At 40.7% G+C, this 17274-nt stretch overlaps 1 protein-coding gene across 2 annotated transcripts in view; it reads right to left on the minus strand.

Annotated features, from left to right (window-relative positions):
• Nucleotides 1-17274, minus strand: part of klhl24b (kelch-like family member 24b) — a 42397-nt gene that overhangs the window by 10893 nt on the left and 14230 nt on the right. For both annotated transcript variants that reach the window (XM_017724405.2, XM_017724404.2), the window contains exons 4-5: nt 12637-12755; nt 2161-2349 (exon numbers count right to left, since the gene is read on the minus strand). In XM_017724405.2, coding sequence (XP_017579894.2) covers nt 2161-2349; nt 12637-12755 — 308 coding nt within the window. The remainder of the gene's footprint in view (nt 1-2160; nt 2350-12636; nt 12756-17274) is intronic.

The raw sequence follows: 17274 nt of genomic DNA on the forward strand, positions 1-17274 counted from the left end.
GTCAGACTGACCTTACAGGAGACCACCATTAGGGGGCAGCACCGAAGGCATTTGCTGAGACAGCTTGGCTGGGGCATTGTCCTGCTGGAGGCAAAGTCAGGCCTCAGCACACTGAGACAACATTATATCTCTGCAACAGAAAAACAAACAGTCTGGTGTCGCGGAACAATAGAGGGGAACTGGCAAATGCGCTTACAGTCCAAGCAGGTATCACTGTTCTCCTGATAAACTGTCCACCAGTTACCACGGTAGGAACAGTGAATATGTTCTCCACTACCATCTGCAAGTGCCAGAACAACATATATCATCTTATATAAAGTGCAGCTCTCTGGCACCTTGGAGTTGCGGAACGTTAGTAACTAAGAAACTACTCAACATTAGCATGCAGTGGCCCAGAAGACCGCCAGGAAGGACACCAGGCCTCAGAGACTTCTCGTTAGTCTCAATAAATGCATAGAATATGAGACCTCCCACACAAAAACCTGGCTAGTTCTGCTGTTTAACCTCTATTAATAACGTGATATCTTCGTGCTTTAACGTGATCTAAAAACCCAAAAATCTGTAGATTTTTATCTCACAAACTTACAGTTTGAACAAGAAAATACATGAATTGGAATATATGTCACAAATCGGCTGTGTTGTTTTCATTACTCTGAAAAATTATAACAATAAAAGCACCTACAGGTTCAAACGGAGCTCTGAATGAGCTTGTTTGCTTGCTTGAAAAGACTCAGAGAGCATTCAACAAGGCAGGCAGCCTCCTGCATCGGTTTTATAGTGATAGAAAACACAGTAGCACCCAGAAAACTCCAATTCGACGATGTTTCACTCTGGTCAACATGGGTATAGCATAACATAAGGGTACCATAATGTAAGGGAAGCGAGTTAAAGGAATTAGGCGGTGACCAATTAAGTCACAAATAAGTCAAACAGCATATAAACGGTCAGTGATATAATGTGCATTTTTTTGGGTCCAAGTCCATTATTGTCCTGTTGATTATACTTAGAATTCATCAATAAATTATTATTGTTATTACTATAGTTTAATAAATACATGACATATCCCATTATTCTAAGATAGTTTGTTATATGAATTTGATTACAGGGCAATAAAATTGCATTCATTTCATGCATTTATGCTTCCTAAAAGTATCAGGCGGTGTCATCATCCAACCATATATGCTGATTAAGTAAACTATTAAAAAGGGTAATTTAGCTATAAAAATTTAAGTAAAATAGCATGTACATCATAGCATGTTGCACCTTCTTCATATTTTAAGCAGCACAATCAACAACAAAGGACTTGCTTTCAAAAGTGGTTGTGGGGATACTACATCATAAGGAAGACACCAAGTCATCTTCATGGGCCTGTTCTAAGGTAAGTAGCCCTTTCAAAAGTGTTGGTCCAGTTTACTAAGTCAGATCATGTCAGGTCATGTGCCTCTAGGAAAACCATGAAAATGTTTTATTATTATAATAACGTTTATTCATTTAAAAAGAAGTATAACCTTCAAGCACAAAGGATTATACAGGGGTCTAAGTACAAAGACTAGTTTATACATGTTTTAGGTTGCCATACCTGGTAGTCATAAATAACTTTAAAATAGATTATTTTTTATTAATGGGTGGTTGCGCCACCTGTCATTTGTCACTGACCCAAAAACAAATCCTCTATTTTACATTATTCAAAGTAGCTCCCCTTTGCCTTGCACACATGAGGACCTACATGGGATGCTTTCCAACAGGACTGAGGAAGCTCAACATATACCTGAAACTCCTTTTTGCTGGAGCAATTTCATGTTCAAAATGTTTATTTACTGAAAATAAATTCCTATATAGGCACCAGCTTCACTATTTAGAATCAATTTCAAACAAGTTCAAGCCTTTAAATCAGAATGTAAGCACTGCCTGCCGAGGTATGGGCATCTCAAGTCACACAATCTGGAATGTGACTTTTATTGAGGACTAATTATCTTTCACAGCCCTACAGTGGATCCTCCTGGAACAATGAGTCACTCTAATGGCTTACGAAGTACGCCATGCTGTCAATGCGACCTGGATCTGCGTCATTAGTTTACTCTGAAGGTTAAATTTAGCCGTTTGGATCATTTGGGCGGTTCTCTCTGAGGTTTTGGTAGTTGAAATCTCTGCCACCCTCACCTTATCGGAACAGGTGTTGTCATCTGGGCCTCCACCGATGACGAAGAGCTTGTTGACGCAGCTGGCCACGGCAGGGGAGCTGACCGCCTCCTTCATGGGAGCCACTTCCGTCCAGCGGTTGGAGAAGGAGTCGTAGCACTCAACACTGCTGAGGCGAGACTGACCGTCAAAGCCACCCACTGCATACACCTGCAGAGGGATTAAAAATGAATAAATTCATATGGCATGTTCCACGTCATAAAGATAATATCATTGATAAGTCTCTTAAACAAATAAATCGAATTTACACAGTTTGTACCATGAGTTTACCCCTTTAGTTTCCCCCTGGAGTCAGGCTAATGAAGCTAGTTTCACCCTGGAGTCAGGCTAATGTAGCTAGTTTCACCCTGGAGTCAGGCTAATGTAGCTGATATAGCTAGTTTCACCCTGGAGTCAGGCTAATGTAGCTGATATAGCTAGTTTCACCCTGGAGTCAGGCTAATGTAGCTGATGTAGCTCGTTTCACCCTGGAGTCAGGCTAATGTAGCTGATGTAGCTAGTTTCACCCTGGAGTCAGGCTAATGTAGCTAGTTTCACCCTGGAGTCAGGCTAATGTAGCTGATGTAGCTCGTTTCACCCTTGAGTCAGGCTAATGTAGCTAGTTTCACCCTGGAGTCAGGCTAATGTAGCTGATGTAGCTTGTTTCACCCTGGAGTCAGGCTAATGTAGCTAGTTTCACCCTGGAGTCAGGCTAATGTAGCTAGTTTCACCCTGGAGTCAGGCTAATGTAACTAGTTTCACCCTGGAGTCAGGCTAATGTAGCTAATTTCACCCTGGAGTCAGGCTAATGTAGCTGATATAGCTAGTTTCACCCTGGAGTCAGGCTAATGTAGCTGATGTAGCTCGTTTCACCCTGGAGTCAGGCTAATGTAGCTAATGTAGCTCGTTTCACCCTGGAGTCAGGCTAATGTAGCTGATATAGCTAGTTTCACCCTGGAGTCAGGCTAATGTAGCTGATGTAGCTCGTTTCACCCTGGAGTCAGGCTAATGTAGCTAATGTATCTAGTTTCACCCTGGAGTCAGGCTAATGTACCTAGTTTCACCCTGGAGTCAGGCTAATGTAGCTAATGTATCTAGTTTCACCCTGGAGTCAGGCTAATGTAGCTAATGTATCTAGTTTCACCCTGGAGTCAGGCTAATGTACCTAGTTTCACCCTGGAGTCAGGCTAATGTAGCTGATGTAGCTAGTTTCACCCTGGAGTCAGGCTAATTATACAAAACTGTATCCGTGAATCAGCACTGCAGTAACACTGACATGGTGATGGTGTGTTGGTGTGTGTTGTGCTGGTACGAGTGGATCAGACACAGCAGTGCTGCTGGAGAGTCCACTCACTGTCCACTCTATTAGACACTTTTACCTCGTCAGTCCACCTTGTAGATGTAAAGTCAGAGACTACAGCTCATCTGCTGCTGCACAGTTTGTGTAGGTCGTCCTCTAGTCCTTCATCAGTGCCCACAGGACGCTGCCCACAGGATGCTGCCCACAGGACGCTGTCGGCTGGATATTTTTGGTTGGTGGACTATTCTCAGTTCAGCAGCGACACTGAGGTGTTTAAAAACTCCAGCAGCACTGCTGTGTCTGATCCACTCAGACCAGCGCAACACACACTAACACACCACCACCACGTCAGTGCTGAGAACGATCCTCCACCAAAATAGTACCTGCTCTGTGAGGGTCCAAAGAGGGTCCTGACCCTAAAATTAGCCTCATAGCTCCAGCACAAAGCTAAAGAAGTACACTTTTGGCATCTCTCAACTGACTCAAGTAAGTGAAACTATGTACATTAGATTTTTACCATGGAAGTATCTATTAAGCAAACAATGAAATAAACTCTCACTGTTTACAGACACGTCTCTTTGGGTTTGCTTGTTTGGATTCTGAGGAAATGAAGATCAAGGCTAACAACAGGCAGCTGAAATGAAGCAGGTCCATCAGGTTGAACAAGAAGTGTCCATCAATTCCACCTCTTTTTACGCATATTACATACAAAGTTCCTGAGGTAAATGCCACAACTACACCCACAAAACACACCTTTGTGCTCATCTCTCAATGCTGGTGTCTGTGTCAGTTTCGTGTTGTAATTAGGCAAAGAGATGTCGTCAGCTGATAATACACAGGACAGATAAACAGAGACAGTGTGGCTGCAAAAGCCTATTAAACAGATAACATTTGACTTTATATGAAACGAAGCCTTTAAATAAATGTCTGCCTGTTAGATACACCTACATAATGTACATCTGGCCTGTACACACTTATTAGCAGAAGAAACATTGATCAATGGCAATGCATCATAGCTGGTCAGGAATATGATTCACCAAATTTATGTAGCAACCTTAGCTTATAGGAATAGATCGGTGAAATTTCCATTTCTACAGCTTTCCCTATACAGGTATAGTCGATAAGCCATGTAAACCTTTTTTTCAGAGAGGTTTGAATATATTGCACATAAAATGTGTGAATAATTGATGTGTCCAGCCATAAACTTCATAAACTTTCATTTTGTTGTTAGCTGTGAAGCTTTTAGTTTGCTAACCAGCAAGCTAGTAAAGTGCCCAGTCTAACAGTTGGAGCAGAGCCCAGCCAATGAAATATCATGGTTTTGAAATGTTAAGCAGTTTAAAGTATTTTGTCGCTTCAGCCTACAAACAGCTTTGTCTGCCATTTATTTGTGTTGAAAAGGAAAAAGAATCCGTTCTCAATGAGTGCGTTGATGTGCATGTATTCGGGTTCAGCGCTGCTCCAAAAGTGTTTTGCTGCGTCTCACAGCAACACTGCTTGCTTATTTCCAGTACCGCGGTCTGTTTTCACACATGAACTGACTGAGAAAGAAATCAGAGTGAGTTTACATGCACTGAGAAATCTCAGCTCTCTTTATCGGATATCTTAATCAGATTTCTAGACCTTACTCCAATCTAATAAATGCGAGTATGCTGTTTACATGACCGTTAGAATAATAAGATAACTCCAGAAATCCAGAAATTACGGTTGGATTTTTGAGTGTCGTACTGCTAAAGTCGACATTAGTGTTCACTCGATCCCTTGGAGGGGATCCGAATACACGTCATTTGAGCTAAATCTGTTTGAGATTACTTAAATGACTCATTTTCTATTAAACCAACTTTCCCTTATTAACTTATTTGAAATCAAAAAGTTTAATTTAATATGTAAATATTGTTAAAGTTATAAGACATGCCATTCACTCCTCAGTCCATACGGTCTACATATTTTCACTGTCCAAAATAGTAACTTTGCATGAGCAAAATTAGCTTTATATAAATAAATGTAAAGAGGATTAATTCCACGTGATTGTGGAGTATTTTTATTGGTCTCCTCATCATGAGGTTTTCACAAAATGTGAAGGACAGCCATCGTGTTCAAACGATGTAGAAGACTGAACATTGACAAAAGTGGAGATTCAGGGATGATATGCTGAAACAACCTGAATTGAATTCACTGTTTGAATTGAATTCACTCATTTGCATATATTCACCTATTCAGCCTACAGTTTAGCTCCGCCCATTCATTTTGATGTTATAAGAAGTGTTTCAGCCTGGACTGCTTTTTGAATAAGGCACAACACAGTGCAGCCAATCAGAATGCAGTTCATCTGCTTACGAGTCTTAAAGGGAAAGTAAAGGGATAAAGGTATTTTGATTCTAAATTGTGGAAATTAATTAAACCTTTTATTAGACAGTCAAGCACTTTTGTGTCACGCTTCCCAGCTCTCAAACGGACTCTCAGTAGCCTATGGACTTTATTTCCCAAGATGCATCAGCCAGTCACATGGCCCAGCCGATCCCAGTCACCTGAATTCTAACAGTTTTCACCTGTTTGCTCTTGTGTATATACCTTGTCTGTTTGTCTTTCTCGTTGTGAAGTACTGCCTCTGTTTACCAGTGTGTATTGAGCCTTTTGTCCTTAGTTTGTTCTCTTGTTATGACCCTGTTGTGTCTACCATTGTTGATTCTTGGATTTACATCTTTGGCAAAGGTTACTGGTTGGTTTGCTTTTTGGTTTAGGCCCTAGAGCTGCCACCAGCATGAAATGTGCTATATAAATGAAGATTATTATTATAATTATTATTAGTAGTAGTAGTAGTAGTAGTTGAAAGAGTTTGGGAAAAGGCCATGCAAAAATGAATTATGACTGTTTCGGTACATGAAACCATACAAATGTTATGACATGTTATAAAAATGTAGGACATGGGCCCTTCAACAGACTACTTAACAACTCAATAACTCGGTTTAAGACGAGTGCGAGGTGGTTTATGCAGTAGTTTACATACAAACTTGCTTAACAAAATCAGATTTTTGCTGTAAACTGTACATAGTAAACCATGAGGTCCTGTAAGCCACAGGCCTATCAGTCTATTACATCATAAGCTCAACTCAAAACACACCTGAAGGGAAGACACTCGGAAGTTCAGCTCCTTCCCCAGCTGCCACATGTACTGCACCGTGGCGCAGTAAACATGTTGACCCTAACGGATCAGCGCTGAAAACCGGTCGGACCAGAGGCCATGCTACAACATGCTGGAACAGTGGCAGGCAACATGCCGCTCACGCGAGGCTCAAAGCCACGTGTTAAGGAAGACTTCTTTGTTCTGTTTCAGGCGTTACAGAGTCTGAAAAGAGCAAAATAAATCCTGTTGCCTTCAACAAATCTCCATATTCCTAATCACCCTTTAAATGACCAGGGGGTTCAACTTTTATCACACATTTCTATAACTTAAGAGTAACTCGGTTAGTTTGCATCGTGGTAGTTAGTGAACACTACGGATATTACTGGGATTTTAAGGCTTCATGCTGGGAACTTGAAGCTTATAAGTCAGCAGCTGCTATAAAATGCTATGAAAGTTGTGAGATTTTGGAACTGAAGTTGGGGTATAAGGGGTTGAAGGTGGCTATGAAGGTTTTGGAATTAGGCCGTGACATGCACATAAGTGTCCTTTTTTAAATGCAGTAACAGAGATCCAGAGTTTCATCAAGCAGAGTTCAATTACAACACAACAAGGCCTCTGGGCTCCTTGAACCATCTGGTAAGAAATATGACATTGATTTATATTGGATTTATCTGTGCGCAAGATAAACTGGTGAATGACAGGTGAGTCTAATTATACCTCTGGCTCCAGGGTCAATACATATATATAATAACAGTCATTGTCTCGATAATAAAGCTGAACAAACCACAGAGTGCTCTGCTTATCAAGTGATGAGTTCCAGCACAAAGGCAGCACAAAGAAAAGTGAAAAGTCTGAACGCACCTGATTGGATGTGTCTTCATGTTAATGGTACTTTTATCTACAGGCTTATGCATAAATGCTCCTAATCTGTTTCTAAGATAAATACAAAAAATAAATGGATGCCTTTGTATGAATTTATTTCCAAAAACGGTTGCTGTTGGAAAAGCATCGCAGATGGCTTCTTATGAAGGCGAAGGATGACACCTACATAACAATGTGGCTTATTCAGTTAGCGATCAGGATGGGAAGATAACAAGGTGAAGGAGGAAGCTGGCAGGGGAAGAAAAGTCAGAGAATGAGATATTTATCAGCGGGTCGCTGGATGTAACCTACAGCACGATGTAATCTGTTATTGCACAAGCAGCTTTTGTTTCCTCACTTTGCCAACAAAAACAGAACATATTGCCCTGAGCCTGTTTCGAGAGCGTGCCTCTCCCAGAGCAAAACAAAGTAGAAAGCACCCTAATCTTTCACAACAGCAAGGGGCCAATTTGACTTTTGGATTTCAATGAGCCATTTTATCACAGGTCCAGCCTAATCCATCACACTGAGACTAATTTCAACACTTCATCACAGAGGAACATGGCCAACAGGGCCACTCTATACCTCATAAATGTTCATAAATAGCCATACACAGTTAAACTGTCATTTCTCCACAGCAGGGGTGTCTGATTTTGTGTGGAAGTAGGGTGGAGGTGTGCGAGGGGGGCAAGGATTTAGGGGTGGGTGTGCGAGTCCCTAGGGAATTTCTGCAGAGCTAACACTAAGTTTATGCTTGCTGGAGTCTTTGATTCATAGGAAAAACTAGCTAGCTAGTTGACTAATGTTAGAAACTAACTGACTTAATTAGCTAATACGGATGTGCACTCTGTCTAATTTTGTTATCTGACTATCTGTAATAGTTAATAAATCTGGTTACATACGCCAAGTAAGACTTTAAGCTAAGGATTGCTAAGGATGAAATTAGCAGGGCTATACGTTAACATTCAAAAGGGACAGCACTGGGATTAGGAGACACAAGATCAATAGCACATAAATATATCATCACACAGACAAATACATCTGGAAAAATGCTTCATCGTTCAAAAATAGGGAAATCGAGAAATAGGGAAAACGGTAGGCTTTCATTTCAGATGAGCAACCGCGCCTTCAGAAAGGGAATAAGCTATCAATAGAGCTAGCTAACCGGTGCAACGTCGGATGCTAATGAGGACTTATCGCGTGTCTACATGAAGTAGTTTCTCCTCAGTGGATGATATACCAGCACAATTTGAAAGAGAAATGTCTCTTTTATATTTCTGGGCCTCGCTATCATCAGCTACAGGTTAGCCTAGTTAGCAAACAAGCTACCATCAAGCTACCTCTGACTTTTCAACTGGTGTTTTGTACTAGCAAGGTGTACATACTTACTCATAAATTTCAGAAAAACGGTCACACTTTATTAGTTTTTCTCATATCCCTGTAATGGAAAGTAATGAATAAATGGCTACATGATTTTCATTAGCATTTCAATACTGACACCTGGAATGTTTAACTACTGACTCAAGTATTCATTCACATCCCTACTGGCTATTTAGCAGAGGGGAACCCTCAGGGTCTTGTAGCTCTTCAGAGAAGGCCTAATGATTTCGTTTGTATGTTACAGTTGTTAATATGTCGGTCACAAAATATGTAATGTCTTTTAGAAGCTTCAAATGACTGCCTTTTTTTTTCAAATTTTACGTTTCACATTAAACAGTGCAGAAGTTACATCATGGTGCTGAAAGGTGGCAAAATTTAACAGCTGTGCCTATTAAGGTGGAGCAGAAATTCTGAATATGAAAGCTAAATTCAGGCTTCTCCAAAAGTGTTCGTGCAAGTCACCTTTAGCTTAGTGCTAACAAACTACTACAATTCTTAAGGGACACTAGCGGAAGTGACAGAATTGACAGCCTAGCTCTAACAGTCCCAGTTTGCCAATGCTAGTTAGCATATCTAGCTAGCTAACTCATTAGATCTAATGGTAGCAAGGCACTAGGTAGCTATGTTGCCGCCCACTGGAAAATTCGGGAATTATTTATGGCTGAAACGATCACTGTTGGTTATAACCATTATACACAACATTTAACCCACTTTTTTATTCTGTACTGTGTTTCTGAATCTATCTTCTGAATCTGCCTCATGCGGTTATAAACAGCTAGCTTTAGCAATGGAATCGAATCGGATCTTTACTCAGGAGGTGTCACAGGCAAGACCAACCGGGAGGAGACCCCGGGGAAGACCCAGGACATGCTGGCGTGACTATTTAGCCTAGCTGGCCTGGGAGCACCTCGCAATCCCCCCTGGGAGCTAGTGGAGGTGGCTGGGGAAAGGGAGGTCTGGGCCTCATTGCTTAGGATGCTGCCCCCACGACCCGAACCCCGGAGAAGCAGAAGATAATGGATGGATGGATGGATGGATGGATGGATGGATGGATGGATGGATGGATGGATGGATGGATGGATGGATGGACGGATGGATGGACGGATGGACGGATCTTTACTGCTCTCATTCACAGAAAAAGATTGGTTTCTTGGGAGGCTGATAAAATTAACTGAAAATGAAAGGCAGGGGGTCCATTTGCTCCATCATTCAGACTATCAACCTATGCTCCACATGGTTCTTCTCATAAGAAACCTGACGGTCATCAAGTCATCAGGTCATTATGCAGAACAGTTATGGAACACTAACTATCAAGCTTTTAAGGCCAAGTGACTCACAGGGTGGAGAGAGCTAATGATGTCACTGTTTAGAGGGCCAAGTGGAAAGTAAGTAAACAAGGAATCTAGAGCAGAGAGGGAAATGCAGACCAACACAGGGAGGCAGAAAGAGAGATAAACGTATAGAGCAAGTGAGAGAGCGAGAGACAAACACACTGAAAGTGAGAGAGTCATTCAGACAGTTGGCGTCAAGGGCAGAAAAGTGTCTGTAGGCTGAATGAGTTTAATTAGCATGTTATGACCCCAGTGCTTGTTGTTCAAGTGGGGAAGTGTCAGTCAAGTCTAAGCAAAGATCATGAACAACCCACAAGAGAAGACTCAATGACAGAGGAATTTAAGTGTGGGATACTCTAAGAATGCATCATATGTAGCATGCTGGCTATTAAAGTACCAGTGTCAGTCAGACGTTTTTATGGCCCTGATTGAACAGATAATGTATGATCTTACATACATATTGATCAAAAGGCTTGTTTAAAGAAACATCCCAGCTAAAATGAAAACACCTCACCAAAGGTGGCAGGAACACTAATGTTACCCTCTTTAAAAAGACGGTTCTTTGAGGGTTCTTTAGTAAACTCTTTGCACGATTAAAGGGTTCTTTGCATCATAAAAGGGCTGCTTAGATCAATGGAGAATGTGCTGTAGATGGTTCTAATATAGAACCTTTTTGAAAAGCACCTAAAAGGGTTCTTCTACTGTGACAAGCTTGTTGACAAGTTTTCAAAAAGATTCTATATAGAACCCTCTAGAGCACATCTTTAAGAACCCTTTCATGGTGCAAAGAACCCTTTAATCATGCAAAAGGTCCTAGGAGAGTTCAGGGTTCTTCATCGAACCATTTTCTTTGCTAAAGAACCCTTGAGTAACTATCTTTTGCTGCTTGTTTATTTCTATTTGAAACATGACTGGAACATCCCTCACTCATCCATTCAGCTAAATGGTATAATGTTAGCATGATTTACAATAGCCACGTTTACATACAACCTAATAATAATCTTAATAATCCGACTAACAGCTCAATCAGAATAGAATACGTTCATATAAACACTTCAGTTGGAATAGCGTAGTCCGATTGAGGCCATCCGGAATACAATTTCTATCCAATTGAACGAGGCGGGTAATCCTGTAAATAATCTGTTAAATAGAAGAATAATAACAATGTAAACGCCTGAATCTGATTACATTCCAATCAGAACGTGTAAGTACATTCTGCGCATGTGCGTTGCATCACAGCAAAAGCAGAGAACTCATAAACAGCTCTGGCAAATGTTTAAACTGTTCCTACATGTCGGAGCAGAACCTGGTCTGCAGAGGAGATGAAGTTTATGCTCTGATCTTTAAAAGACGGCGGTGGGATGGACATCCAGCTTATGTGTCTCAGAACACAACGTCTTTCTCTCTGCCTTCTTTAATAAGGACATGAGAAGGACGTTTTCCTAAATCTGACATCATTTTAAAGTAATTAAAAGCACTGCTCACTGCTGCTCATCTCACTCAGACTGGACCTCACGTGATGTTCACTGTCATGGTAATGTTTCCTCTAAGCGTTACTCCACTCTTGCGTTGTCATTTTGCATCGGATTCCTTGTAGTGCGCATGTAAACGAAGATTTTCCATCAGATTGTTGAATAGAGTGAGCATATAAACACCTCAGTCTGAATCTGTAATCGCAACGTATTCAATCAGATTGGCAAAAGTCTTGTAAACACAGCCAGTGTGTGTGACGTTATCTGTGCTTTTTTCTGGCCTACTATTATGGTTATGACAAAAGCCATACCTGGTGAACAGTTTCAAAGGTATACTGGATTAACGAGTATGTCCCCACTACTAGTTCCTCGTGACGCTGCTTGAGAGAACCAAGAAAATGCCAGGCTGCATCACAGTAAAGAGGAGCTATTTTAAAGAATTTAAAGTGGAAGAAATGTTGTATCCTGCCTTCCACCCAATGACTGCTGGGATAGGCTCCAGCACCCCACCGCGACCCTGAGGGAGAAGTGGCTTAGAAAATGAATGAATGAATGAAAGACATTTTGCTTTGTTTCACATTTTTTGGTCACACTAAATGTCTCTCCCCACTCTTGTTTTAAAATGTGGGCAACAGTGAAAATAAGGAAATACTTCTAGAAGCATGTTTGGATAATTCCAGCTGCTCTTTGTTAACCTAATTGCGAAACTGTTTACAAGCGATTACGATATACACAAGCAAATCAAGTCAGAGTGGTTGATGTAACAAAAGTTGGAAGTGCAGCGCATGCCGTACATGAACTTTGGATCCATGAGGAACAGTGGATGGTTCTGTAAAGAGCCATTTTTGTGCGAGTATAAGGAACCTTATAAAGATTAAAGAACCGCCACATGATGAAACGGTTCTCTGTCGTTTTAGAGTTTTTCTAGAACCATCCATTTAAGCCATGAACCACCGAGGAACCTCTATCTGAGTGCATGTGGAGCTCTACCTTGCCCAGCAGCACAGCCATTTTGTGTCTCCAGCGGCCCTTGTTGAGCGATGCCACACGGATCCAGATGTTCAGTTGAGAGTTGTACATCCACACATCCCTGCTGTTGATGCGTCCACCTGAAACAACCACACAGCATTTTATTATATTATACAGTCATATGCAAAAGCCTCAATGGCCCTGTCCAAATGACGTGTTTTGTTCATGTTCTAAGTGAAAATAAGTGACGACATCCTCTCCAGAGTGTACAGAGAACACACCTCTGCACATTTTAATGCACAATTACACTTTATTTGCTGAATAGAGCATAAAAAAATTTGAAATGCAAAAATGCTGAAGTCAGAGCACATTTTATACTTTTATGTTTTTTCCCCCAACATATAAAAAACTCAGCAAATAATCAGAAATTTTACACTAAATTTGCAGAAAAATTTCATTTTTATGTGGTTTCTCTGTAGGGGTTTCGTAAACTTATTTTTATTTGGAAAATCAACAAAACATGCCATTTGTACGGATTTCATTATAAATGTTATCATTTTCAGGATCGATATCTGGAGATAACGAGTTAATTATTTCGTGATCTCAAGATGACAAGATAACAACTTTGTTATCTTGATCATAAGATAATTAACTCGTCATCTCATGATAGTAACTTTATCTTAAGATAACAAATGAATTCAGTCTAGATAGATAATGAACACACTCTAGATAGATAATGAACACACTCTAGATAGATAATGAACACACTCTAGATAGATAATGAACACACTCTAAATAGATAATGAACACACTCTAGATAGATAATGAACACACTCTAGATAGATAATGAACACACTCTAAATAGATAATGAACACACTCTAGATAGATAATGAACACACTCTAAATAGATAATGAACACACTCTAGATAGATAATGAACACACTCTAGATAGATAATGAACACACTCTAGATAGATAATGAACACACTAAATAGATAATGAACACACTCTAGATAGATAATGAACACACTCTAGATAGATAATGAACACACTCTAAATAGATAATGAACACACTCTAGATAGATAATGAACACACTCTAAATAGATAATGAACACACTCTAGATAGATAATGAACACACTCTAAATAGATAATGAACACACTCTAGATAGATAATGAACACACTCTAGATAGATAATGAACACACTCTAGATAGATAATGAACACACTCTAAATAGATAATGAACACACTCTAGATAGATAATGAACACACTCTAAATAGATAATGAACACACTCTAGATAGATAATGAACACACTCTAAATAGATAATGAACACACTCTAGATAGATAATGAACACACTCTAAATAGATAATGAACACACTCTAAATAGATAATGAACACACTCTAGATAGATAATGAACACACTCTAGATAGATAATGAACACACTCTAAATAGATAATGAACACACTCTAAATAGATAATGAACACACTCTAAATAGATAATGAACACACTCTAGATAGATAATGAACACACTCTAAATAGATAATGAACACACTCTAGATAGATAATGAACACACTCTAAATAGATAATGAACACACTCTAGATAGATAATGAACACACTCTAGATAGATAATGAACACACTCTAGATAGATAATGAACACACTCTAGATAGATAATGAACACACTCTAAATAGATAATGAACACACTCTAAATAGATAATGAACACACTCTAGATAGATAATGAACACACTCTAAATAGATAATGAACACACTCTAGATAGATAATGAACACACTCTAGATAGATAATGAACACACTCTCAAGAGAACAGCTTTGCTATCTTTTTTTCAAGATAATTAACTCACTGTCTCAAGATGGCTACTTTGTTCGCTTGAGATTGCAAGATAATTAACTTGTTATCTCATGATAACACCTTTGTTATCTTGAGATAACAATGCAGAAAATGATGACTACCTCCTGGCCTCTCTGGAAGTCTGTAAAGTTGACTGGGGTGCACAATCCTTTGTATACAATCGTGGTAAATTAGATAATAAAACATAATAGGCCTGAAGCATGAACCTGCACTCACACACCGCAAGAAAAGCTCTTGTAGAAAGGTACTGTATGTTTAAGGAATATATATATATATATATATATATATATATATAAATGAATATATATGAGACAAAACAACATGTTGTGGGCTGTGTGTCGAGACTTATTAACAACTCGGCCGTTTGAGGTAAAGTGTGTGACTGTTTAATCATGTTGTTCACACAGTGCCGACTGACAGCTTCCATTATTTCTCAGCTACATTAGCCTTGTGGCTCCAGAGTAAAACTAAAGAAGCAAATGTCAAGACACTAAACATGTCTTGGCTGGTCAAAATATGATGAATATCAATTTAAGAGAAAAAGAGAAGTGATTTCCTGATGCAAATTATTTAACAGCTATGCAAAAGTCTCAATCTCAACAAACCAGGTTAACCAGTCAGTTGTCTTGCACAGTGCCACTGGATCCTCTCTCTCTCTCTCTCTCTCTCTCTGTCTCTCTCTCTCTCTCTGTCTCTCTGTCTCTCTCTCTCTCTCTCTCTCTCTCTCTCTCTCTCTCTCTCTCTCTCTCTCTCTCTCTCTCTCTCCTCTCTCTCTCTCTCTCTCTCGCTCTCTCTCTTTCTCTCTCTCTCTCTCTGTCTCTCTCTCTCTCTCTGTCTCTCTGTCTCTCTCTCTCTCTCTCTCTCTCTCTCTCTCTCTGTCTCTCTGTCTCTCTCTCTCTCTCTCTCTCTCTCTCTCTCCTCTCTCTCTCTCTCTCTCTCTCTCTCGCTCTCTCTCTACCTCATGTTTTAAGTAAACAGTACCTAAACGAAAACTAATGTGGATTAAGTCTCTTAAGTATGAAAAGCTTCAGAGATCAGTTAACGTTTGCAAACAGAGCTTCTGAAAACAATGACTGATGAATCAGAAGACAAGCTCTGAAGTAGCCCAGCCTGTATGATAACAAGCACAGGGGAAGTGCTAGAGGACATGCTTGGGGATATGAGCTCCACTTACTGTATAGCTGCACTTTGTAGCTCTACAGTTACAGACTGTAGTCCATCTGTTTCTCTGATACTTTAGTAGCCCCCTTTCACCCTGTTCTTCAGTGGTCAGGACCCCCATGGACCCTCACAGAGCAGGTACTATTTGGTGGTGGATCATTCTCAGAACTGCACTAATACTGACATGGTGGTGGTGTGTAGGTGTGTTACACTCGTACGAGTGGATCAGACACAGCAGTGCTGCTGGAGTTTTTAAATACTGTGTCCATTCACTGTCCACTCTGTTAGACACTCCTACCTTGTCAGTCCACCTTGTAGATGTAAAGATGTAATCTGTTACTGCAGTTTGTGTTGGTCATCTTCTAGTCCTTCATCAGTGGCCACAGGACGTTGTAGACTGGATATCTTTTTTCTCAGTCCAGCTGAGGTGTTTTAGCAACTCCAGCAGCACTGCAGTGTCTGATCCACCAACCAAAATGATCCAGCCAACAGCGTCCTGTGACCACTGATGAGGGAGGATGACCAACACAAACTGTGCAGCAGGAGATGAGCTCTCGTCTCTGACTTTACATGTACAGGCTGGACTGACAAGGTAGGAGTGTCTAATAGAGTGGACAGAGTATTTAAAAACTCCAGCAGCACTGCTGTGTCTGATCCACTCGTACCAGCACAACACACAGTAAGACACCACCACCACTACATATGTATTACATGTATTGTCGCTATCAGAACATAACCTTGTATCTCAAAAGAGGATTCTCGGTTTTTCTAAGTTTCCATTTTTGTTCTGAAAATGTATGAAAACAGACACAGACAGCAGACGATCGTTTGTTTTACATTCCGAGTTGAGGCACATGAACGCAGACTGAGAGGGCAGTAAGGGGAGGAGGCAGATGGACTGGGGAATTGTGGAATGTGGGGAATAAAACGCTGTGTGGTACATTTAGCAAAGCACAAAGTCCTACAGCCCTCACTCTCGAAGTTTAGCTTTGAGGTTTTGCTGCGTTTTCTGTGTCACTGCAGGCGTTCAGTGTTGACGGTAACATGTAGTAGAACACAGAATACAGCACTACTGCCGTACTGACTGAGTGCTAGACTGGCCTCCGTCCAACTCCCCTAACATACACCACAGCAGAGTGCGGGGGGATACATGGGAGAGGGAGAGAGGGAGAGAGAGAGAGAGAATGGGTGGGGGGGGGTTGGACAAAGAGACAGAGAGAAAGAGTGAAATGAAAAAGAAAAAAGAAAATGGAGGGAGAGAAAAAGAGAGAGAAAGTGAGAGAAAGACCAATTTTAGCGGTGAAGAGAGAGAAAGAGTAGGAGGAAAAGAGAAAGAAGAGAGAGACAGTGTAAGGAGGGAGAGACGGAGAGAGAAAGAGTGAGAGTAGAGGGGAAAAGAAAGTGAGAGAGTGCAGGGAGGGAGAGAGAAAGAAAGGGTGAGAGGAGAGAGAGGGGGAGAGCACTGTTTTCCTCTGAGCCACGTGAGAGCTTGGCACATTGCGAATGTAAACAGATCTCTCTGAAGCTTCTCCCACGTGCCCTCTCGACGCCTCTCATTCGCTCCCTCCTTCTTTCTCATCCCACCTCTGTCGTAACCTTTCCTCCAGACTAGCTCGCCCG

Source organism: Pygocentrus nattereri, chromosome 24 (genome assembly GCF_015220715.1).
Source record: "Pygocentrus nattereri isolate fPygNat1 chromosome 24, fPygNat1.pri, whole genome shotgun sequence".
Classification (NCBI taxonomy): Eukaryota; Metazoa; Chordata; class Actinopteri; order Characiformes; family Serrasalmidae; genus Pygocentrus; species Pygocentrus nattereri.